Source organism: Archocentrus centrarchus, chromosome 8, assembly GCF_007364275.1.
Source record: "Archocentrus centrarchus isolate MPI-CPG fArcCen1 chromosome 8, fArcCen1, whole genome shotgun sequence".
Taxonomy (NCBI): Eukaryota; Metazoa; Chordata; class Actinopteri; order Cichliformes; family Cichlidae; genus Archocentrus; species Archocentrus centrarchus.
The window spans coordinates 23,769,821-23,794,233 of NC_044353.1; the positions used below are offsets into that span (position 1 = coordinate 23,769,821).

The following is a 24,413-nucleotide window of genomic DNA, read 5'->3' on the forward strand; positions in this document are numbered from 1 at the left end:
GCAGGCCTATGACACAAGTTGCATCACTTAAGAAATGATGCAACAATGCCACCTACTGAGAATGAGCTGCATATAATCAGTTAAGAGACATACCAGTGTATTCTGGGGCTTATTTCTTTATTTTGGTAGGTAGGTACTTGGATTTATTTTTTTTTTCAGTTGGTTGCAACACCATCTCAATTTTTACCCCAAAAACAACGCAAGAAAAAACAGGAGAAAAAAAATTCTTATAATTTCAATATTTGGAATTATTTACATCATCTATGTAGATGGACTGCCTTGTGATTAAGATTAAAAAGGTTCGGTCTAATTTTGGTGTCTTTACATTTCAACTGTAATGAAGTCACAGAGGATAAGCCTTTGAGAATTAATGTTACTTCTGTGCACACAACAGCTCAGTCAGCATCGTGAGCTTGCAGAGTTACAAGAAAGAAAGCCATCGTGTAAATTTGTTTTATAGAAGTAGAACTAGAGGTTGCTCTTCAAGCAATGACTCATATGTAGAGCCACGATATGAATTGGAAATAAAGATCTCAAGTATGAAATTCATACTTAGCAAGTCTGAAAGCATAACCTCATATCTTCCATGCACACAGCTTCATTCATTTTATAGTGTTTAGAGTCACATTTTTCATTGCAGTGAAACCACAAATTCATGTTCTGGAGTTTCCTGCTTGAAAAGTGTTCACAAGTTTTGACTTAAATGTCCCGGAGAGCAAATAAAGTTTAGACTGCGTTGTTCTGGGGAGGCAAATCTCTTGAAATCTGTTTATATACTATTCATAGCCCGTTAAAAGACTTAAAAATCAGTGACACAATACCGTGTTCGTTTTAAATATTTATTTCTCAAAGTCCAGAAATGACATAACCACATCAAATTCTGAAATGTGCTTAACATTTATTAAGTCTTGAAAAAAAGAAAATATTTTATATGCAAAAAAATGGTATATACACATTGCTTTTAACCAGAAAGGCACCAAAGACAAATGAGCAGTTACTTGAACAAGTAATGCTTCTAGCTGGTTCCATGACAACATAAAGAACAGACATGGAATGACAACTTAAAGTGTGAAAAACTGTAACATTGTTGGCCATAAAATGAACTTTTAATTTTTTTTTTCCTCACAAAGTAAGAATTTTTATTTGACTTGTTAAAAATGCTAATAAGACAATAGTGGTGTTGCAATAGCTAAAATATATATTACTTATTACATAAATACAATAGTCTTAATGAAACACATTTTATTTACTCCCTTTTGTGGCTACAAACTGTCCACTATGTGTGCAAGCGGAGAAGAAGAACGTGACAAGATCCTTAATACAAAGTACAACTTCTTTCAAACATGAACATGTTATTAATGCACATCTGCAATAAATTATTTTTCTCTAAATTTTCAGGATGTAGCCATTAAAAAAAAAAAAAAAAGAGCAGCTCCTGCATATCCTTATTACTGCTAAAAGTCTGAAATGTACTTAAGTGTGAATGATATGTGTGATTGTCTGAACATTAAAGTGTCTGTATGGTTGTTTGAGTGTGATTTAGCTATGATGGGAGAGCTGTCCTCACCTTTCGGTCCTACACGCTGCTAAAAACCAAAAGTAAGGCATTCACCCACAAATGAAATTTACTTCCTGGTGACACTCAAGTACTATCAAAAGCTAGAGAGTGGTGCACTTGAGGCAAATAAAAACTGAAACGGGTGCTATATTCTAGTTTCAGCAGCGGACTGCCATTGGGCCAAAGCAGGTCAGGTTTTAATCGAAAAGGTAAACAGAAGACGCAATTTCCTCTTACGCATTACTGGTGTTAACACCCAGTGTAAAGATGGCAGCAGCACTCAACCTACTCCTCCTCCTCCACTTCTTCCTCTCACACTCAGAACCTAATGCCTCATTAGGCTTTGAAATGAGACAAGCAGTTGTACCATAATGGTGCATGAAAAGGATTTCAAAAACCATATATAGTGATGCAAGATTTGAAAGGAAAATGGCTTAGTGGTTCAGGTGGCTTAGGTAACTGGGGTTACAAACATGGCATTCACGCGATGAGGAGCACACGGTTAGCACCATTCCTCTTCTTACATGGTGCGCCTCTTTCAGAAAGTCAAAACACCTCATCTGGATCTTTCTGGATACACTGGTAGTCCTGTCCATTAGTGCTGTCTTCTTCTTCGTGTTCAGTCCATTAGGAAGAACTGCATAGTTTTTTTTGTTTGTTTTTTTTTGTTTTTTTTAATGTTAATGTGTTTTTCTCTTGCTCTCCGTGTGCCTATCACTTATTTAGAGTGATGGTAACATAAGATGTAGGTATGTAGCCTTCATCTCCGTTGCTCCTACGGACACGGGTCCAACCATCCCCTTTGTCCTCCTCCACCACAGCCAGCACCTCCCCTTCCTGCATAGCGATGGTGCCTTCACTGGCACCTGAAAAAAAAACAGACCAGATGATTTCATGTACTGATGTGCTGCTACACAATCCTTGCTCAGTCAAATCTTAAGGAAGTAAAACTGGCTCATAATTTTCTGACATAAGTAGCCATGATCTCACTTCCCGTGTTTTTTCTGGGTATTTTCCTGATTATCATTTTGCCAGAACCTACAGGTAGAATTTGCTCAGCAAAAGTTAAGCCGCCACTATAATTTAGAAATAAATGTGCACACACAAATGACAAACACTTCCTGGATCTCTTACTGTCAAATAGTGAAAACTTAATACAACCAATCTTGCACAGAATTACTTCAGTGGGGCCATGAAGTTGAGCTCTTTGGCAAACCCAGCAGATCAGCTGATCTTAGTGCCAGCCCACATCAACTGACACCCTCCTACACACGCAATCAGGGACAGAAAATCTGCAAACCACTTTGCAAACCACCTTCACCCCAGCTTCTTCTTTCATGCTGTCTCGACCTTAATCAGTGTCATGTTTGCCGTCATTAAGGTCCGCTTTCTAATGTAAGGTAGTCTTTTTGCTGCTCTTCTTACCTCAAATTTTCCGAGTATGAACATGGAAGAGTACAGCCAAAAATGCTACAGTCCCAATTCCAAAAAAAAAAAAAAAATAGTTTGGACACAGTGTAAAATGTAAATAAAAACAGAATGCAAGGCTCTGCAAATCTTACAGATCCATATTTTATTCACAATAGGACACAGAGGGACCAACAAAAGGCTACAAAGTGGTATTAAAATCAAACAGCTAGAGGAACATTTTGCAACTAATTAGGTTAATTGGCAACAGGTCAGTAACATGACTGGGTATTCAAAAAAAAAAAGTATCTTAGGAAGTAAAGGTGGGCAAAGGTTCACCAATCTGCAAAAAAAATGTGTACAAATTGTGGAACAATTTCAGAATAATGATCCTCAATGAATATCCCATCATACAGTATAGTACATAATCTCATCAAAAGATTCCGAGAATCTGGAGAAATCTCTGTGCCCATGGGACAAAGTCAAAAATCAATCTTGGATTGATCGTGCCTTTCCCTGAAGCGGCACCATCACAGAATCACTGCATGTGCTCAGGAACATTTCCAGAAATCACTGTCTGTGGACACAGTTTGCTGTACCATCCATAACGGAGCATAAAGCTTCATCATGCAAAGAAGCCGCCATATGTGAAAATAATCCAGAAACAGTGCCGTCTGGCTCTGGTCCAAAGCTTATTCAAAATGGACTGAAGGAAAGTGGAAAACTGTTCTGTGGTCAGACAAATCGAAATTTGAAAAAAGTTTTTTGCATAACATGGACTGAAAAGAGGGACCAACCAGCTCGATATCAGCGATCAGCTCAAAAGCTTGCATCTCAGATGGTATGAGGGTGCATCAGTGCCTGCGGAATTGGAAGCTTGCACATCTGGAAAGGCACCATCAAAGCAGAAAGATATATACAACTTTTAGAGCAAAATGTGCTCCCATCCAGATGTCTTTTTCATGGAAAGCCTTGCAAGGTAATGCAAGAGAATGTTAAACCATGTACTGTATCTATTACAACAGCATGACTTTGTAGTAGGAGAGTCTGGATGCTGAACTGGCCTACCTGCAGTCAGAAAAATATGACCAAGATGACCCAGGAATGTTAGGCAACCAGAATCTGACAAGAATGGGACATTTCTCTCATTAAAGTCCAGCAACTGGTCTCCTCAGTTCCCAGATGTTTAAGATGTTTACAGACACCACTGCTAAAAGAAGACGGTGTAAACTTGGCCCTGTTCCATATTGCTGCCATCAAAATCAAAATGACCTTTTTTTTGTTCTCCTTAAAACGGTGCATTTTCTCACACATGCTGTTCTGTTATGAATAAAATATGGGTTTATGAGATTTGCAAATCACTGCATTCTGTTTTATTTACATTTTACACAGCGTCCCAACATTTATTGAAATTGGGTTGTAAAAACAAATTACTCCGAAGGGGAATAAAAATCTTTGACTGTAGCAGTTCTGACTGAACAGTGATAGAGAAAAATATCTCCATAAGTTAGCTTTTTAGCAACACAACTGTCATCACACGTCCACTTTGAGGACACAGCGTGCACTCACTATGCCTCACCCTGAACAACAATGGTAAGTGAATGTGTCAGTCAGTTTTAAAATAAAAAAAAAAAAAAGCAAACCACATACCGGGGAAGTTGTACATGGCCGTGCATTTTCCAATAGGAGCAGCTAGTTCCTCGTCCTCAAAGTCATCATCAAACTCAGCATAAATAGCTTGGGAAGGATCAGGAGTGCTTTCATCAGAGTAAGCGCCATCAGGGCTGGGAAAAAAATGCACAGGTTTCCTGTACAGAGTACACCACAAACCTGTGTCTCAAAGTGATGTCTACTAGCAGGATCTTATCTTACCTGTGTACATCATTAGCTCCATTATTGTTAAATGAGTGAGCTTTGTAGCGCAATGCGTCTCCTCGACCTCCAGCTTCAGCGAGCCATGTCTACTCAAAAACAACAGCAAAAAGAAGAGCAGAAATTTTCATTAATAGTTTTTGTTTGACAGTGAACTCACTAATGATATATAACCTAATGAACTGTTAATTTATTAGAAATAAAATACAGGTTATTTCTATTTGGCAATAGCAGAAGGCTAGATTACCTCATATTTGCTCTGTTCTCCTCTGAGCCGCTCTATATTTTGGGATGTCTGGTTGATTTGGGATGCCAGACTAGCAGGGTCCCCCATTTGAGGATTTTTCTCATAAACATCTTTCATCTTTCCCAGTGCTTCACTGGAAAGAGAGAAAAAGGGAGATAGACAGAGAGAGAGGAACAAAGGAGGAAGAGGGAAAGTGACTTTCAGTAGAAATCAGTTCCCTGCAGACCTCAGGAGTGGGTAAACACACAGAGACACGACACAGTTGTGTACACTGCATGAATATTATATCCACTTTCCCGGTGGAGAAGTTCTAACAGAGATGGTTATTAATACACAGAAGGATACTCACATATGTGTATAATATACACACACTAATACACACACCTCTGATCTACTTCCTTTTGCAGCTCTTTGCAGATTTCATCCAATTTCTGTTGTAACCTTTTCCTGCGTTGCTCTGGAGGGAGATGGGCAAAGTCCTCTGTCACTGCAGGCTGCAAGAGGGCAAAGGAGGGGTACTATGAAATGTAGTTTTGGACTGTCATAATCACGGTCACCATGGTGAGAGAAACAGACAATTGAGGAGGAAGTCTGTGGTTTGTGTTCAGCTCAGGGGACGACGTCAAACCAAAACCTGCTTCTTTTAGTTTCATGTTCGTTTGGCTTCAAATTAATGTGAAGCCAATGACGTACAGAACATCAGAGAGCTGGACACAAAACCACCACCCATGGACCAATAACCACAGCGTAGCACACTCCAATAACTTTGTATAGTCCCATCTTTTATTTTCATGTTAAAAAAAATTGTCTTGATTTACATGTGTGACACAAGAAAGTGCACAATTAAGGCCATTTGAAAACTGGGTTACTGACTGCTCAGTTTTCTTGTGTGCCGCCAAGCATTCATCCCTTCCTCCACCACCAGGTGGCCACCTCTTCGATACAAACTCAAGAGGACAAGTCTTATGCCACATTACACTGTGCTGGATGCTGCATGTTCAGGCAGAAAACCAGCAGAAACTTGTAAAGGGAAGTTACAGTGAGATGAGCCATTGTAAAGGAAAGGTGGCCACTTTTATATGTCAAACACCCCCCACACCAGCTTTGTTTCCCATATTACCATGGTCCTCTCTGGAGTAAACTTCTGAGGGGGAAAAGAAAAAGTATGTGTATAGAAAAATGTTATGATAACCTTAAAGGGGGCATTTCACTTTTTACCTCAAAAAAAGATTTTAATTACATGTGTTTCAGATACATAAACATTAAAAAATAAGAAATGCAAGTTCAATACAGCATATCCATGTCTTAAAAATATTAATCGGCTTATTCTTTAAAGGAATTCAGTGACTCTTGCAGAGGCGTGAACACAGGATAATGTGTAAGCCCTTATGAGTGAGCATCTCCTGGCACCCGAACCATCTTCTGTGGTGACTCACCGATCTCCTGAGTGTCCGGAAGGAAGAGATTCTGGGTTTGACTGTCTTATTGATCTCCTTCAAACAGTACGACAGGGGGTCCCGGCCAAACTTGGGGGAAGGGGGTCCGTTAGGTGAAGGGGCAGGGGGTGTGGAGAAAGGAGCGAGCATTGGAGAAGAGAGCTGGAGTGAGGCGTGAGCAAAGTACCAGCACCCAAGAATTAGGTATGCAGGTGTGGAGGGGGGGGGGGGGGGGGGGTGTATTGGGGGGAAAAGGAGGGAAGAATAATAGAAAAGAAGAAGGGGACGACAAAAACAACAAGGTGACAAGGGAAAGAAAAAGACACCGTCAACACCTTAAAGCACACCACAAAGCAAGGAAGACAACACTGAAGCAAACCCAGCACATGAGCCCAATAAGCATGAAAGCACAAAAACTCTCTCATTAAACACACAAATCAAATAAATAAAATTACACCAAAACTACACAGTAAGCAACCAACCACAGCTCCCACACTGGTGCCACAGCAGCCCAACACCTGCAGCCAAATTCAAGCCCAGCTGATAGGCAGACTGAACCCAGTGAGGACCTGGCTGAGGAAGGCTAAACTACTTTTGTTAAAAAAAAAAAATTTTTTTACAACCTTTAATGGTAGCAGTAATATAATCATGCATAATCATAACATTACTATCCAGTTTCACAATAACAATAACAAGACTTAGGTTTATAACTGTGGGCTAGATATGATCTCTTGAAATGCACCCCAGAGGATACAGTTACTGCCTTGCTGTATCTTTAGATAATAGTCAGTGTGTTTCCAATCTCAGTTATAATTCAATAACTGAAAAACAGCATAATTTTGTCAACAAAAGGAAATTCTAAGTCCAATTTTTTATTTTTTTTTTTTTGTTCAGAGCAAAAAAATAATTTTCAAAGAGCCACCAGTACTATCAGAAGTCTGACCTATATAGACAGAAAATATCAATTCACATACCAGAACAGTTGCTATAAATAACCTGCTTAAATACCACAGTGGGATTCTGCAGATTTTTTTTTTTTTTTGTCTAATGAATGCCCTGTGTGACCTATTAGAAACAGGTTCAATTGAAACCATGCCTGAGGTGAACTAGACGCTGAGGTATACATAAATGTGGAGGGGTGGGGTGGGGGGGGTCTATTAGTTAAATTACACAGGAGGCTGATGGCTTCTAATCTCCAATAATGAATGTCTAAAAGAGCCACACAACAAGGTTTCTTGTGTAAATACTGTGAGCTGGAGGTACAACACTGTTATTATGTGAACATCTACTGGGTAGGTGCTACTTTTCTTGAGGGTTACGGGGGCCTAAATATAGGAAAGCAGTTAAGAATGGGAATGTTTAGGAGCCAGACATAAACCAAGAGCTCACTCAAGCCAATATATTCAGCCTCCTATTCATACGGCCGAGTCCTAATTGGGAGAGCATGACTGATGATACAGAGCACTGTGCCACACACATACACGGAGCAGGAAAAGTGCACAGCCAGTAAGACATGCAGAGAGTAGAGGGGTGCTGAACAAGCAAACACTGCAGGGAAGAAAGAAGGGATCATTTAGAGCTGGAACTGGAGGAGGGGGACCATTAGCTTGTTAGTGGTCAGCCACTCATATCACTGGTTTAATTTTGGACCTCAGCAAAAGTGCTCCATTGAGATAAGATTTACAATGCAGTGCAGCTCTCTTGCTCCAAACAGAAAGTCAAGAGCAAATACATAAATGTCAATGTAAACATTCAGGTCATAAATGTGTGGTTGGACCCGGTCGATTTTCTTGACCTGCCAAAAGCTGGTATCATTCTGATGTTGGCACAAAGATTTTATTGTGATGCAACACATAATGGCAGGTTCTGCACAGTATAATAGAAGCAGTGTGTTTGTGGGTGCCTGTAGAGAAAAGTCCAATGATGTTTGGGTCCCGTGCTGATGAAAGCACAAGCACAGCAGAATGCTGACTGCTAGTTGACCTATGGGAAATCAGGGATAGGGAGGGTGGAGGTCGGCGAGGTTTATTCACTCACAGCCAGTGACAGAGTCATGCAAAAGACCTTTTCCAGAAGTGTTGTGGTGTGTGAGAGTTCACGTATAATACAATGGCAGAGAGTCATGCATTATTATTCCGAGCTTTAGAGGTGAGAAGGGTGTGCATGTGTGTGCTGCTTGTGTGTGCAGCTGCAACCAAAGGTCCACCATGAGTGCTCTCTGTAGGGGATTTCCTGGCTCCGCCATGCAAGGAGTCACACACTAATCTGCCTGATGCCATCCTGCAGTTTTTCAGCTCATTACTGCAGATTACTCATTCAGTGCACAATTTAAAAAAAAAAAAAAAAACAGGACATCTGTTTGAGGATATTAAGATAAATTAGCCTGATGTCTCATGTTATAATAAGATGTCCTACCTTACTTCGCTTGCTGAAAAGCCAAAAGTTTTTGCTCTTGTTCTTCCCCAGAAGGTCCATGGGGCCTTTAGGTGTGCCAAGGCTACTGTCAGAAGAAGCTCGATTGATGCCCTGACTGTAGTCCTCGAACTCCAAATCTCCCGGACGCTCAAAGCCCGACTTATTCTGCTCTATTACAATCACTGAGTCCTGCATTAAATGCAATTACGGATAAGAGCAATTAAGAGTAATTTTCAAGCAGATATACGGCTAAAACAAATTAGCTGCACAAAGCCATGCTCCACATTAATATCCGTTCAGCATTTTTTGAGACCCACTCACATTCTTCTCATTAACATTAGTTCCGGCTTTAGTAATGCCTTCCAGGCACTTGCCAATGATGGGCATCACATGCTTTTCTGTGTCTGAGAACAAGATGTAGCCTTGTGCCAGCTTCCGTACTCGCCTCTCATCCAAATCCTGCAATTTCTAGGGAACACAAATTAACAGTTATTTACACACAATGCGTTCATTAGAGATAAAACAAAGCACAATAAGTGGCACATGAAAATGCGTATTTCAGAATTAGGTTTATAATAAAATATTTTAATCACATAAAACCTCCACTGTGACAAAATTAAAAACAAAAAAAAAAAAGTAACTGCAATACATAATTCACTTACATTGAAAATGAGAGGCATGTCGTTAAAATAGAATTGGTTCTGTTCTTTGTTGTATTTCTGGAGCTGAGCAGCATAGTCGTTCTTACACTCCTCTGCTATGTGCGCTCTCATATGAGCCTGTTGTTTGGCCTAAAAAATCAGGCATAAATCAAACAGGTTAACATCTAATATTTCTTTGGATGATGTCAAATAGGATATGGATATTCAATATGTTTCCTGTTTACTTTTTCAACATCAGCTTTTGTGGCGTTGATGTCTTGGTCGGTCTTCTCTGCATACTGTGCCGCACGCTCCGCTTCTCTCCATTCTCTTTCAAAGCGCTTTTTACTCTGGTGAAAAAAGAAAAAGAGAAACATTAAGTTCGGTTCATTCAGCGAAGAGTGAAATATGAAAAGGTTACACAAATGTTGAGCATTTCTTTTGCCTGAAAGGAGGGATAGGTCAGGTTTGACACATATGCAGTTGTAGTGCTGGGCGGTAAAAAAAAAATAAATAAATAATTGTATCTCAGTATTTTTTAAGATTCTGGCAGTTTCACAGTATATCACACTATTTCAATTTTCACCACTGTTTTTGCATAAGTGGGCCTTTATATTGGTTTACAGTTACAAATACAATGCACGCTTGCTGAACATTTTATAAGTTACACCTGTTTAACTGCTCTTTAACACAAATCCCTCATTAGCCAGTCACATGGTAGCAACCTAGTGCATTTAAGCATGTAGACATCATCAAGGTTGCCAGCTGAAGTTCAAAGCAAGCATCAGAACAGGGAAGAATGAGTGATTTAAGTGACTTGGTTGTTGGTGCCAAACGGACTGGTCTGAATATTTCAGAAACTGCTGACCTACTTGGATTTTCGCCTCACACAACCATCTCTAGGGTTTACAAAGATAGTCCAATAAAAGTGAAAGTATCCAGTGAAGAGCAGCTCCCTGGAGCAAAATGCCTTGTTGATGCCAGAGGTCTGAGACAGACTGCATTGAGTTGACAGGAAGGCAACGGTAACTCAAATGACCACCAAGGTATGCAGAACAGCGCCTCTGAATGCACGGCACGTTGAACCTTGAAGCAGATGGGCTACAGCAGTAGAAGACCACACAGTGTGCCTCTCCTGTCAGCTAAGAACAGGAAACTAAAGGCTTTGAGTCACGCGGGATCTCCAAAATATGACAACAGAAGATTGGAAAAACATTGCCTGGTCTCATGGGTCTCAATTTCTGCTGTAGCATTTGGAAGGCATGGTCACAATGGATCCATCCTGCCTTATAGCAACAGTTCAAGATGCTGCTGGTGGTGGTGGTATAATGGTGTAGGGGATATTTTATTGGCACACTTCAGACCCTTGGTACTAACTGAGTACCGTCATTACATGAGTATCATTTAAATGCCACAGCCTACCTGAATATTGTTGCTGACCATGTCTAGCCCCACACGGCCACAGTGTACCCATCTTCTAATGACTGCTTCCAGAAGGATAACACGCCACATCACAAAAAGCTCAAACATCTGAATCGGGTTTCTTGAACATAACAACAAGCTCACTGTACTCAAATGGCCTCAACAGTCACCAGATCTCAATCCAATAGAGTACCGTTGGGATATGGTGGAACGATAGAGATGCATCATAAATTTAGCTGACAAATCTGCAGCAGCTGTGTGATGTCATCATATCAATATGGACAAAAATCTCTGATGAGTGTTTCCACATCTTTGTTGAATCTATACCACTAAGAATTTAGGCAGAAGGAAGTCCAACCCAGCACTAGAAAAGTGGAACTAATAGAGTAGCAAGTGAGCGTATCAGTGTAAAAAAAAAAAAAATGAATAAAACATTAAAATAAAAACAATACATCACCTACGCTTCAGCTCTGTTTGGTGCAGGGAGTCAGTCCTCAGCAGGCTGGCTATTAACCTTTTGCTAGATGTAATGCCACTGTTTTAATTTTTCCTTTTTTCTTAAAGTCAACAAATGCTTCACTAGGATTTAAACTCATCTGTTTACATACTGGATGAAAAGCCATTGTTACTGACTGACTGCAGTCCCAGTACAGATAGTTCTACCCAATTTGTGTCTGACTACAATGATTTGAATTAATCATAGCTATTAATTCAAATCACTGAACCTCCCTGCCATGTTTGTGCTGCTGGTGGTTTTGGAGCATTTTAAATGGAATTATCAGAAAAATAACACGGCCTGCTGTGTGGTCCAGACTGTCCAAGAAGGCTCCCTCTCAATCCCTGCACAGCCTGTCCAGTGGCCAATAACATAATACACATTTCCCCTAAAATGCCACAGTGGCTGTTTTGTCTGTTCACCGGTGTAGTGGTATTTTAAAAAATATATCTTATTCATGCTATTATTACTGGCATACCAGTTTGTCCAGTATAGCGCCCAGCTCTACACAGTAGGAGTTCAAAGGGAGGCTTTCCACTCTGTTCATCTGTTTTTACTATAGACAAATGCAGTCACCTGACTGACCACACAGAATGTGCAACCATTCACTTTATTATCTTTCTTTTTGAGCTCAAGTCAAACACTTCAGCTTTGGTTGTAAAGATTTGTGTGTGTGTGTGGGTGTGTGTGTGGGGGTATATTAAACATTTTGAATGTTACAACAATTATTTTTATGCATTGTTTTCATCAATCTTTAAATTCAAAGAGTGGACTTACGCTGTCAAGCTGCTTGTAGGTGCTCTCCAAACTCTGCTGGGCCTTCTTGGCCTCCATCAGATACTGCAGACATTCATAAAAACTGAGTGAGAGGAGGATCAGATGACACAGAGAGAGAGAGACAGCCATGTGCAGGGGCAGACAGAATAAACAATGACTGCCTAAAGCCACACAGCACAACGAACAAGAAAACAAATACCAGTGTGTCTGTTTGAGACATAACGTCTTCAGCAGGAGCCTGTACATGGCTGCTCTGTTCTGCAGTCTGACAGGAATAAGCCAAAGCATTCCTCACAGAGAAAAGGCACACCACCACTCAGACCATGCCTCCCTCAGGAGACTAAGTTGGGCTTCTTTCATGCCACAGCAGTAAGATCTCTGCATCTCCACTCCTCCTTATCACTGTATGTTGTATATTCCAAAGAAAAACCCAGTTTGGAATGTTGCTAAATATGGTGCAGTAGGCACAAACACTGTACACACAGCTCAAGCTGTTTTCATTTACATCACGGGGCTTGCAGTGTCGTAGAGTATGATTCAAATCCAGAAAGAATGAAACTGTTAATAAGAACATGGAAGTGAAACAAAACTGGCCTAGAAAACCATTATAGTTGGCATGCTACAGGTACAAAGTGTGAATGGGCCTGTGGGATAAGGACCAACATATAGAGAAAACGTGACAGTTTATCTTTTTTACCACAGATAAGGACTTCAAACACTTTAACCCTCATCCTTTTCATATCAAGCTCACCGTCTTTCGTTCCTGCTTGAGCTCTTGCAGGTACTTGGTAAGATCAATGCAAATATTCATCATCAAGTTCTCAGCAATTAGTTCTCTCTGCCCCGCATAATCGTTCATCTCAGTCAGGATGTCCAAAAAAGCCTGGTAGCTGGAGAACCTATCATTTAAGAGGATGAGAAAGGAAAGGGTGGAGAAAGGAGGACACAGTGATGAGACCGCTGATAAGATGATAAATAGAGAGGCTGAAAGAGAAGCTAGCAGTGGGCCGTGGCATGATAAGAGGTTTATGGCTTCCTTATTCCTGCTTCCTTCTAAAGGCATTTAAATGGCAACAAAAACACTCCTGCACGGATAACAGGACTATGAAGAAAAATGTACAGTTTGAAAATGAATAATATTCGCAGCTCAGTTCTGTTTCATTTATTAATTTCAAGTAAGAACAAGAAATGGCATGGAAATTTGAAGTGACCCAGCAAATTCAATACAGTATGTCCTCCAAGTGGACCAGATATGGTGCATGTTCATATTAAAACACAGCCAATGCTTACTTTCAGACAGTTTTTTTCTGCTTTTAGCTCTGTATTATATCAGTGAGATGAGATACCCGCAATATGGTCATCAAAGGCACAGATCTCTGGCTGTCAGCACCTGCTGCTCAAACCTGATTTTCAGAGGCAGCCAATGAGATCAAGGCTGACTCAAAGGGTGGGGGAAATGGAGCTAAAACAGTTTGTTTGAGACAGTGGATGAACTTGGGGACTGCACCAAAACACAGTGTTAGGTAAATACTGGGCTTGAGCTATAAACAATACAAAGCTATCCTAGTAGAGTCCATGAAATTAAAAAATATATAGTTGCAAATTAGCATAATGGGCCCCCTTTTTAGGTTTCTAAACCTAAAAAAAAAAAAAAAAAAAGAAGTTTAAATCCACTTTTTTTCTGCTCTTCTACACAAAAGGAAAACTCAGCAACAACTCACCTGCATTCTGGCTCATCTTTGCTGCTTCGCTTTTGGTTATACTTCTTTGAAAGGTTCCTGTGAATAGTGACAGGGCATCAGGTGATGGAAAAGCATTTTTTTTAAAAATCTGAAATGGGGAAACAACTGAAACAAAAGATGGCAATAGAAGACAGCTCATTAATTTCAGTTGTTCTTATGTAACCATTTGTTACGCTTCCACAACAATCCAATATGAACTTATTTAAATAGCTGTTCTTCCTCCTTTCACTCTCTTTCTGACCACATCCTGTCTATCATGCGCCAGTCTGCTCCCACTTCCTCTCCTCTCCAGCAAAGCTCAGCACTACAACAGATGGGAGCCTGCAGACTAAGAAACAACTGGGAGAGGAAGAACTATTCTTCCAGAAGAAGGAGGCCAGGAGAGAGGAAAGGGGAGCGATACTGGGACAACAAGCTACAGCTGGAGAATCGGGCTAGTGTTTCACAGACAAGTTAGATTCTGTCCCACAGTGGTCATAAGACCAACAAACATTTCATAAACAGCCTTTTAAACAGGCACACATGTAAACACAAAAACACATACAAGGAAAGCTGCTTTAAAAAATATGCTCGCACACAAGTATTTGTGGCAGTAGGGCAACAACAACATTAAAAACGGGAGGTGGGGGGGGGGGGCACAAGGCCTACCTCAGTTGTTTGGCATAGTTTTGCTCAATCTCTGTCCTCTCCTTCACAAATTTCACATACTTCTCTACCAGCTCCAGGCCAGACTGTGTGTGCTTCTCAATGATGTCACACTGGTCCTGGTGGAAGGAGCATAAGAGACAAATAAGGAAAAGAAAAGACAAAACACTTGTGCGAGACACGGAACGCGTGTTAAATCCGAGGTAACGACTGGGATGTTGCACTGGTTGAGTTTGAGGTCACCTAACAGCATCTTAAATCGAGGGGAATAAAGCTAAACACGTCAAGGTTTGTTCCTGCATGTTGGGTTCCAAGAATGCTCGCCACATGTGCACAAGATATTGGCGACTGTTTCTAAACTTCCGCTAAGCTTTAAATCATCGGGGACCCAGGTTTTTTCTTTTTTCTTTTTTTTTTTTTTTTTTACGAGGGAGCGAGAACAGAGGGAGCAGAGGGGTCACGCTTCTCAGGCAGGAAAAATGGAAGCGCTCTTCTCTTACATGTCTTGTGTGGTGTGAATGGTAATCCTGAAGGCAACGTGACACCTCATTCCTTACAAAGACCTTTCATGCCAGTTTCATTTACAGCTGAATTTGCTGACTTCTCCTCTTTATCATCCAGTATGACAGAGGCATGTTTTTCTGTTCCTGTTCCTCTTTCACAGCTCACTTTATGACACCTTCAAGCGCTAACATGTCCGCTAAGAGTGAGAAACAATATTGTAGACTTGAGGCGGGGGCATGTTGGAGGGGGATTCCTGACGTGTTGAGCCACGTTCTTCTACACCCTTTTTGCCCTTCAGGTAAAACAAAAGAGACACAGCCCAGAGAAACAGGACAGCATTTAACCTAACTACAGAACACAGTTAAAAGTTAAGATAAAGACCTGCAATCCAACACCACAATAATGCCTCGCCAGTAGGCACTCTTGGGGTTTTAAATTAAGGGTCAATAAAGGTCTAAGTGTGGTGGAGAAGAGGTGTGACGTAAGCAAGCAGCAGGATTTAGTATATTACTGGAAATGTCTCCCACTTAAAAGGTAAGTGGTGACAATGACTTACAATTAAACAGTAGTGAGCAAAGTAATGTGGAGTAAAGTGCAATAACAACAATAATTGTTTGACTATTCAAATAAATGTGGACTTACAGAATATTATAACTTATCCAAAATAAACTAAACATATGATAACTGTAATCTGGTTGCACATGACTCCTCAAGCTGCTTAAGAACAAAAAAATCTCCCTAAATGAGTGATTTTTGCAACGTAGTGAATTTAGGGTTAGATTCATAACTGAAAACTGCTCCCCAACCAATATTCAACTAATGTTTCAAAGAACAAACTAGCAGATAGCCAGTGTTTGTTTATTTTGTTTTTGCTGACACTTATTCCCATTAGGGACAACTGAAAACCAACTGATGGAAAAGGTAAGAATGACTACATGTTTAAGAATAAAATGCATTTGCTGTGCCATTAAGTTATAGATAAATTCCCTCCCATTTATTAGCGTTACAGATTAATGGTCCAACTTTAAATTAGGGTAAGTAATTCATTTCTGGGGCTTTTCTTAGATTGTTAGTTGCACCACTAAGAGAACTGAATTCATCACATTATGCAGAAATGGAAAGTTGTAGTCTGTCTCTGCAGTCTGGCCCTTGGAACAGGTATTTTGCATAGATAAGTCATTTATTTGCATGTTCAGTTTGTTGACTGCTGATCAGCCTGTGGCACACTGTGCAAACAAGCTTACTACTATGGAGATTGATGGGAAGGTTAGAAACTGCAAGGTAAGCTGTGCTAGGTGTAACCTCTCTGTGTGGGTTTGTCCCCAGTCCAGTATTCAGTCTCCAATTTCAAAAGACCCCAACTGAAGTACTACTATCAATATTGAGTACCATTCCAATATTCAGACACTTCCATATACAATACAGCTGCGCGTACTTGTTAATGTTTTAAAAGGTTATCAGAGGCAGGAAATGTTGGCACTTCTACATGAAGAGAAAATGCCTTTAGCTCAGCTTTAATTTAATTTAATGGTTATTTAATGGTTGAGGTATACTTGGTATATTTTAATAAGATAAAACTGCAGGTCATTAAATATTTATCTGCCAAAGTTGTATTATCTCAATTATATTGCCTGGATGCTGGATGTCCAAGTGTGATTAAGCCCTTTTTAGGTCAACATTTTTCACACTGATGAAGAAAACACTTTTAACCAACTGTCTGCTTCTCAGTTCCAACAGTAAATCAGCACTTTTAAACTTTTCATTAGATTAATAATCATGTCAGCAGCCTATTTACACCGCAATAAAATATTTTGTTTTTGCTTATTTGTTATCCTGAAACTATAGGAGTACCCCCAATATTACAAGGAAGTCATCATGTTACACACCAGTTCATCTGTCCCTCGATGTCTCCCCAAAAGTAAAAGAGTCTACATCAGTTTAAGCATTTATGAATAAATGACAACATGATTGAAGCAACGTATCTTCTCATGCTAAAAAAAAAAAAAAAAAATTGAGAAAATATAAAAGCTGGCCTCTCAAAACGCACATCTTTAATAGTAATTTCAAATAAAGGATTAAAACATTTTCTGGTAAATATATGGTTTCTATAATCTGCAAAACACTCCATTCTGGGTTTTTTTATATTAAATATTTTACACCATTCCACTTTTTTGGACTGGGGTTGAATAAAAAAGCTCCAGGAGCCCATCTAAAGGCTGTGTTCTTCAAGCAAAGCTGCTCTCCACCTGAGGAAAGTGAACTGTGCAAAACTATTTCCTTAAAATAAGAAAAAAAAAATGGAAAAAATTTGCTCTCTGGTTTTTGTACTGCTAACAAAAAATAAAAATATTTAAATGATATTTAAGTTGTGTCCTGCTTTCATTTCACACTCTACTCAGCATCCCAGTTGGCCCTGTGATGGACTGCTGACCTATCCAGGACCCAGCTACTGCCCTAACATTCACAGGCTCCAGCCCCACTGGGAACCTGAATTGGTCAAGTGGTTAAGAAAATGGATGGATGAGCGGGCAGATGGAATCCCAGCTGTCTTGTAAACAGAGTTGTAAAAGGCAGAAAAAGTCGCACTCAGTTATCTCTATAAATTTATGATGACTACTTGATTCTGAGCAAGAACGCGCCACTTAAAAAGCCAAAGCATTAAAAACATCTTAAAATACATCAAAACAACTTGAAAGAACATAATCAGTGTCTTGTCAAACACCACCCAAAGCCATAGTCAAAGTTATGCATATAGGTCCCCACAGAGTTTGTACTGAACTGATTTTACTAAGATCCAAACAACTTTAAAATGAGCATGTTTTTTGTTTTAAAAGCAAATTGCATGCGTGTGACTACGCCTGCTTTCTCATTTGCCTATACCTATAGTTGAAACATTTTTTTTTACATGGAGTAATCCCTCCAGTCCTTATGAATACATTGAGCCATGAATAACATCTTTTCTTCCTCTTATTTCATCACTTTGAAGGATAGTCTAAATATTCTAGTTCTGCCCTGGTAATTATACAACTTCCAAATATAGAGAGCCATAACCTATTTTATACTGCACAGCTTTATGCATGTGGGGTGCAATAAAAGTATGACAGTCAATTTTGTGCTTCAAAAGATCTCGTCTAAACCAAGCAGAAATCCAAAACGTATTATCTTCCAATACTTCGAATAATACCAGAAGAGAACTGGCATCACGTGAAAGCCGCATAACTTCTAAAGGAGGCAAAGTCACCAACCTACAAGGCTTGGATGGATATTTCAGCCCTGAGTCACCCTATCATCTTCAAAATGAGGGGCCAGGCCTGGCCAGACCGGCCTCACTGCAGTTCTGAGGAGTGCCCTGGTAACACTCACTATCACAGTTAATGCCCAGACAATGATCTTGTACTCTGCAAACTAGTGCCTTAAAATAGCCACTGGATTAACGACAACCAGGGGACAGATGTCATAGAGCTGATTTGGCCCGAGGGAAGACTCTCCAGCCAAACATTAACAGAGCCAATTCTGCCTGCAGGGTTTTGTTTAACCAGACAGGTACCATACATAACCAACCTACCCACAAAGAGACTGTTTAATGAAATCTATTTTGACTGAAGGCTGAACATTTTGCTTCTCAATGAGGAATTTCCTCTAAAATTAGTGAAATACATGTTATAAAAAAAATTATAAAGACTTACAAAAAGACAAAGGCTCTGATTAATCCTGGGGTACCACATTTCTCTGAGTCAATCAAAGTAGGGCAAAACTAATTAGGCTGTGTTGCACCAGCACATAGGATGGAAAAGGGACAGGGGAAGAGGCCTAGGGGGAGACTGTAATGAGGTCACAACCTCGCTATCCTCATCTTTGCAGTGCTCCATTTTACATATTCAGGTTTGCTTAGAATGTGCATGAGCGACAACAGGCTTTGTTTGGTTTCTGGATAATGTCATTGCCTTCACTGCTGCACCCAGGAAGTGGCTTACAGCTGGCTACCTAGCAGTCTGTAAAACCTTGACTTGTTCTGACCTAGTAAGCAGCACATATTTTACATGTTACAGCTGAAGCAGTTAACTTTTAACTAAATCATAAGAGCTCGGTAAACTCAATCATTGCAGCACATAAAAGGAAAAATATCATCTAATCTGTACTCTGCTGAATTAAAAACACAATCATGGCACTGGGGTGGACACATTAAGGCATTTAATCATGAAACTTGTTCACAAGGCAAATCACAGCATCTGATTTCATCTCTATGGAAGCAAGGTGTGCCAGAGTGTAAACAGTGAGCCATCCCACAGGGCACAACCCACCTCTGCACTGTTTAAAGGCCTTTCTAGATGCAAAATAGCGTTTTTAGACTGATAGCAATTCTCGGTTACGACTGTCCAGGGTCATCAGGGTCATAAATACTCGGCAACTTGTTCTCCAAGTTGTCTTTTTAACTAAGTTTGGATATAATTGCACTTGACTATATAAATAAGCAGAAAGGGAAGAAACTGATAATAAAATCAAAGGTCCAGACAAAAAACTAAAAATGCAAAACGTGGACCAAGAATTAACTGTGGAAACCTTCATTTTCCACAAGTGCAAGATGTTGCATGCAAACTCAATCCTCGTTTCACTTACTAAACGTTAAAGAAATGGGTCCAAACACAGGACTGTAATCGTGACTGCACAGTTGTGCACGCAGGCGGGTTACACTGCTTCTCCGCACATTTACTCCTCCTCGCCGGAGTTGGTGCGGCGTTTTTTCACGTTCTCGGCGCTCGCTGCTTTAGAAAGTGCAGTGCTGACACCCAGACAACATTTTAAAATAGCAAAACAGAAGCGAGGCAGATGATACACTCACCCAAAGATCCGTGCCCCAATCCATGTTCAGCCTGCTGGCCAAGCTGTCTGACTACCCCGAATACAAAGAACTTCTCCAAAGTTATCCCAGCAGCTCGGAGGCCGGCCCTGGCGAGTAGAAATCCAAAGTGAGAAATCGGTCGTAAACACTACCTGCTCCGGCTTTTTCTTTTCAGCACATACAGTAAATCAGCATCATGATCAAAGAATTAATTAGGGGTGCCAATCGTTAGTTTGGTTCTTCCAAATATTTTACATAGCGAAGGAAACAGGGACAAACTAGCTTTCGTATCCGCGTCACTCCCAAATCCTAAGCCTTAAAGGGGCAGCGCCCTGAACCACACACGATACCAGCCAGGAGATTGTGCTGCATCCCCACAGCCTCCACGGGTTAAAGTGAGACTTTAGTTCAAGCCGTGTTCTTCTGTAACCTGGTTTATAAAAAGCGTTCTGCGGGCTACAAGCTCCGGGGACTCTGTGCTTCCCTGAGAAAGTGTCCCGGACTTCCCCACATGAATCATATCACGGAGTTTATCAGTCATCGCATAACACGCTGACTGATGCTGGCAGACGCGCACAGTGTGATTCAAATCATTAATGACTCCTGATTAAGTTCTGACGCATGACAACAGGCTGCTTTGTTTAATGTGTTTACTGCAGGAATGCCATATATAGCCTACAGTGTACACAGCCAGTATTACAAGACTTAAAAGCAGCTACACCGTGAGGGGTGGAGACGGAAGCCATAAAAAAAATACGATTTTAATTCAAACACATCATTAATATGGCTTAATATCAACTTTTTAAAAAAAAAATCAACTTCATACCTCTGTTTATCAAAGCCTTTCATTATTTTTTAGATATTTCTACTGCTTGTTTTCAGGGATATGAAGCTGGGATTGTTTCATACAAAGGTAAAATGAAATTACGTTTTTGATATGGAAGAACAAATTATTAGGCTACTCATGCAACTAAGTGTTCACTCCAGTTTTCCTAAGCATTGCCAGTGGCTGATGCCAAAGGGATATCTGAGCTATTTATCAGGAGGAAAACTATAATGTCCACGTTTTTGCTGCCAATTGCGATAAAGGACTACGATGAGGATGATGGCCAATAGAACCAGCAAATCCTAAATGACTGGACAGGGACATTTCACTGATTTTACCTGAAAGACAAACAAAATTAAACAACACAAGACTACTTCTCAATTCTTAATGCCATGCATTGTTCAGTTTAAACCCCAGTTAGCACTTCTCTTTTATACATTTCCATAACGGTTGCGCACAGAGTCAATAATCATACGTTTTAATACCAGTGTGACAGATCTTGTCTTTCTCCCAACTTTATTCTCAGCAACGCACGTGTAAACACCAGCAGCGGTAGACGTGGCTCATTGATGGTGACGGTCTTCTGGCGCCCCTCAGTGGTCTCGTGTGAACTCACAGCAGCTCTGTAGATCCATCCGCTGTCAGAGGGAGGCCTGCCGTCAGCACTGCTGCTTAAAGTAACATTGGATCTCCAAATGTCACAACAATTGGCGTCAGTTTTACAGGGTAACCTGCCATTCACAAGCAGACATATTCTGTTAGTGCTGATTTGGTACAGAATAAGAAATGAGTCAACAATATCCACTAAATGATCAGCAAGGATATTAGTTGTAAGATAAGCAGGATGTGTACCTCTTGGTTTGCCGTGAACATGGATTGTGTTATTTATGTTTCCCAGATAATTGGTGGCTGCAGGTGCAGGTCACATTACAGGTGACGATATTAAAGTGATATTCACAAGTCCGGTTAAGTACAGGAGGATGATTTCCCTCTGCTCAAGGTGAAATTAGTGCCCTCAAGTGGAGAGATGTCATCATTGTCGTTTTTTGTATTTAGCGCCGAAGCATCTGAAGAGCCGAACATAGGTTTCATATTTACACAATAGAAAGCTAAACTGAGTTTTTGCTCTAAGCTAAATGTTAATTTTTTTTTTCTGGAAACAGCAGGATGCTGAAACACTGTGTGTTTGAGTTACAGGTGTTTGTGGTCCATGCAGCCCAAAGTCCAGCTGAGCTTCAAATCTGAACTGACCTCCTCACAAACAAAATTTCAAATAACCAGGTCCCATCAAGAGCTCATGGTATCTTATCCTAACAGAGCTCTTCACTCCCAGATTGCAGGCTTGCTTGTGGTTTCTGGAGTTTTCAAAAGTAGAATGGGAGGCAGAGCCTTCAGCTACCAGGCCTCTCTTCTGTGGAACAGTTCCCAGTTTTGATTTGGGAGATGGACACCCTCTCTACTTTTTAGATTAGGCTTAAAACTTTCCTCTTTAATGAAGCTTGTGCAGTCGTCCTGCAATAGGCTCAGGCTGCTGGAGAGTTCCCCATGATGCTTTGAGTATTTCTTCTTCATTCATCTCTCTCTCTCTCTCTCTCTCTCTCTCTCTATATATATATATATATATATATATATATATATATATATAAATAAATAAAACTGACCTGACCTGAACTGAACTTCATTTTCTTTTCTGCTGATGGTGACTCAGAATCGAGGACTCGCTTACTGGTGTTTTCAGTTTGGTTGTTGAAAGACTGTGTCATGAGGACAACAATTTTTCCTTAAATATCAGCAAGACTAAGGAAATGATTGTTGCTCCAAGGAGGAGGAGGAGGGTACAACACACACCACTCCATATAGGGGAGAAGTGGTGGAGAGGGTGAACACCTTCAAATTCCTGGGCACTCACATCCGTGACAATCTCTCTTGGTCACACAACACCACTCGCCTGGTAAAGAAGTCACAGCAGTGTTTGTGCTTCCTGAGAAGGCTGAAGAAGTCTGGCATGCCAGCTGAAATTCTTAGCAGCTTTTACAGGGGCACCATCGAGAGCGTTCTCAGCAATGGCCTCGCAGTCTGGTTTGGGAACTGTTCTACAGAGGACAGAAGGACCTTTCAGAGGGTGGTGAAGACTGCCAGATCCATGTCAGGAGTTTTCTTACTATCACTGGAGGAAATTTACCACACCAGGGTCATCAGAAGAGCACAGAACATTATAAAAGATCCAACACACTTACAACACAGCGTCTTTACACTCCTGCCATCAGGTATCCTGCTATCACGGTATCAGAGTGTGAAATCAAGAACCACCAGAATGAGGAACAGCTTTCTTGCACAGGCCATTCAACTTGTGAACTGCCACCTCTGACATGGGGACTGGCACACTCTCACAGTGCTTCTGCTTTGTATTTTGGACTGCAAATTGCACTATACAGTGTATCACAATAGTGAGTACACCCCTCACATGTCTGCATATATTTAAGTATATCTTTTCATGGGACAACACTGACAAAATGACACTTTGACACAATGAAAAGTAGTCTGTGTGCAGCTTATATAACAGTCTTCATGTAGAGCAACAATTCATCTTTTAAGGTCCTCAGAGAGTTCTTTGTCATGAGGTGCCATGTTGGAACTTTCAGTGACCAGCGTGAGAGAGTGTGAGAGCTGCACTACAAAATTGAACACACCTGCTCCCTATGCACACCTGAGACCTAGTAACACTAACAAGTCACATGACATTTTGGAGGGGAAATGACAAGCAGTGCTCAATTTGGACATTTACTGGTGTAGTCTCTTAGGGGTGTGCTCACTTTTGTTGCCGCTGGTTTAGACATTAATGGCTGTATATTGAGTTATTTTGAGGGAAGAATAAATTTACACTGTTATATAAGCTGCACACAGACTACTTTTCATTGTGTCAAAGTGTCATTTTGTCAGTGTTGTCCCATGAAAAGATATACTTAAATATCTGCAGAAATGTGAGGGGTGTACTCACTTTTGTGATACACTGTATGCATATGACACTTTACACCTCAGACACTTAATACAAGACTGTTTACACTGCCGTACCATTACACAAACACACTTCATTCACTGCAACTTCCTCTATATATCAGTTGGCTATTTTGTATAGTTCCTTTATTATTATTTATTTGTTTTATTTTATTTTTTCCCTTTTTTTGCTTTTTTTTCTGCTCTTCTTTTTAGATTATATAAATTTTCATATTTATTATAATTGAGCCGGAGCAGAAGAAGTGCTGAATAAGAATTTCATTGTTCAGTGTAACTGACTGTTTACTGTACACATGACAATAAAAACGCTCCTGAATCTTGAATCTCTTGAATGATGCTTTCATTGTTTTTGTAACAGCTAACAGTGAGGTACTGAACAGGAGCAACATTGATGGTATCACACTGCAGCCAGGATTACGAGGTTGAGCTCTGTTGTGCATGTGGTTTCAAAAGTACACTTTGCTGCCCTCTTCTGGTTCAGGCCATTAATGCATGTGACTGATGCTTGCATTGTAGCTCCTATGTATGCTTTGGCCTTTGAGTTTCCTTTGCTAAAAGTGGTAACAGAGA

At 40.4% G+C, this 24,413-nt stretch overlaps 1 protein-coding gene across 4 annotated transcripts; it reads right to left on the reverse strand.

Moving 5' to 3' along the window:
- Window positions 1-825: 825 nt before the first annotated feature.
- trip10a (thyroid hormone receptor interactor 10a) lies at window positions 826-20,503 on the reverse strand. 4 transcript variants are annotated; one of them, XM_030735640.1, is made up of 16 exons: window positions 20,003-20,503; window positions 14,662-14,777; window positions 13,993-14,049; window positions 13,023-13,170; window positions 12,272-12,334; window positions 9,822-9,926; window positions 9,598-9,726; window positions 9,257-9,403; window positions 8,936-9,124; window positions 6,521-6,682; window positions 6,205-6,228; window positions 5,469-5,578; window positions 5,085-5,217; window positions 4,838-4,926; window positions 4,616-4,749; window positions 826-2,424 (listed from the first exon to the last, which is right to left on the reverse strand). In XM_030735640.1, the coding sequence occupies exons 1-16, from the start codon at window positions 20,024-20,026 to the stop codon at window positions 2,273-2,275; spliced, it is 1,782 nt and encodes a 593-aa protein (XP_030591500.1). In that variant the 5' UTR covers window positions 20,027-20,503; the 3' UTR covers window positions 826-2,272. The 4 variants fall into 4 exon arrangements, with proteins under 4 accessions (XP_030591500.1, XP_030591502.1, XP_030591501.1 ...); XM_030735642.1 differs by lacking the exon at window positions 6,521-6,682 and having other exon boundaries at window positions 20,003-20,502; XM_030735641.1 differs by lacking the exon at window positions 6,205-6,228 and having other exon boundaries at window positions 20,003-20,499.
- Between the last annotated feature and the right edge of the window lie 3,910 nt (window positions 20,504-24,413).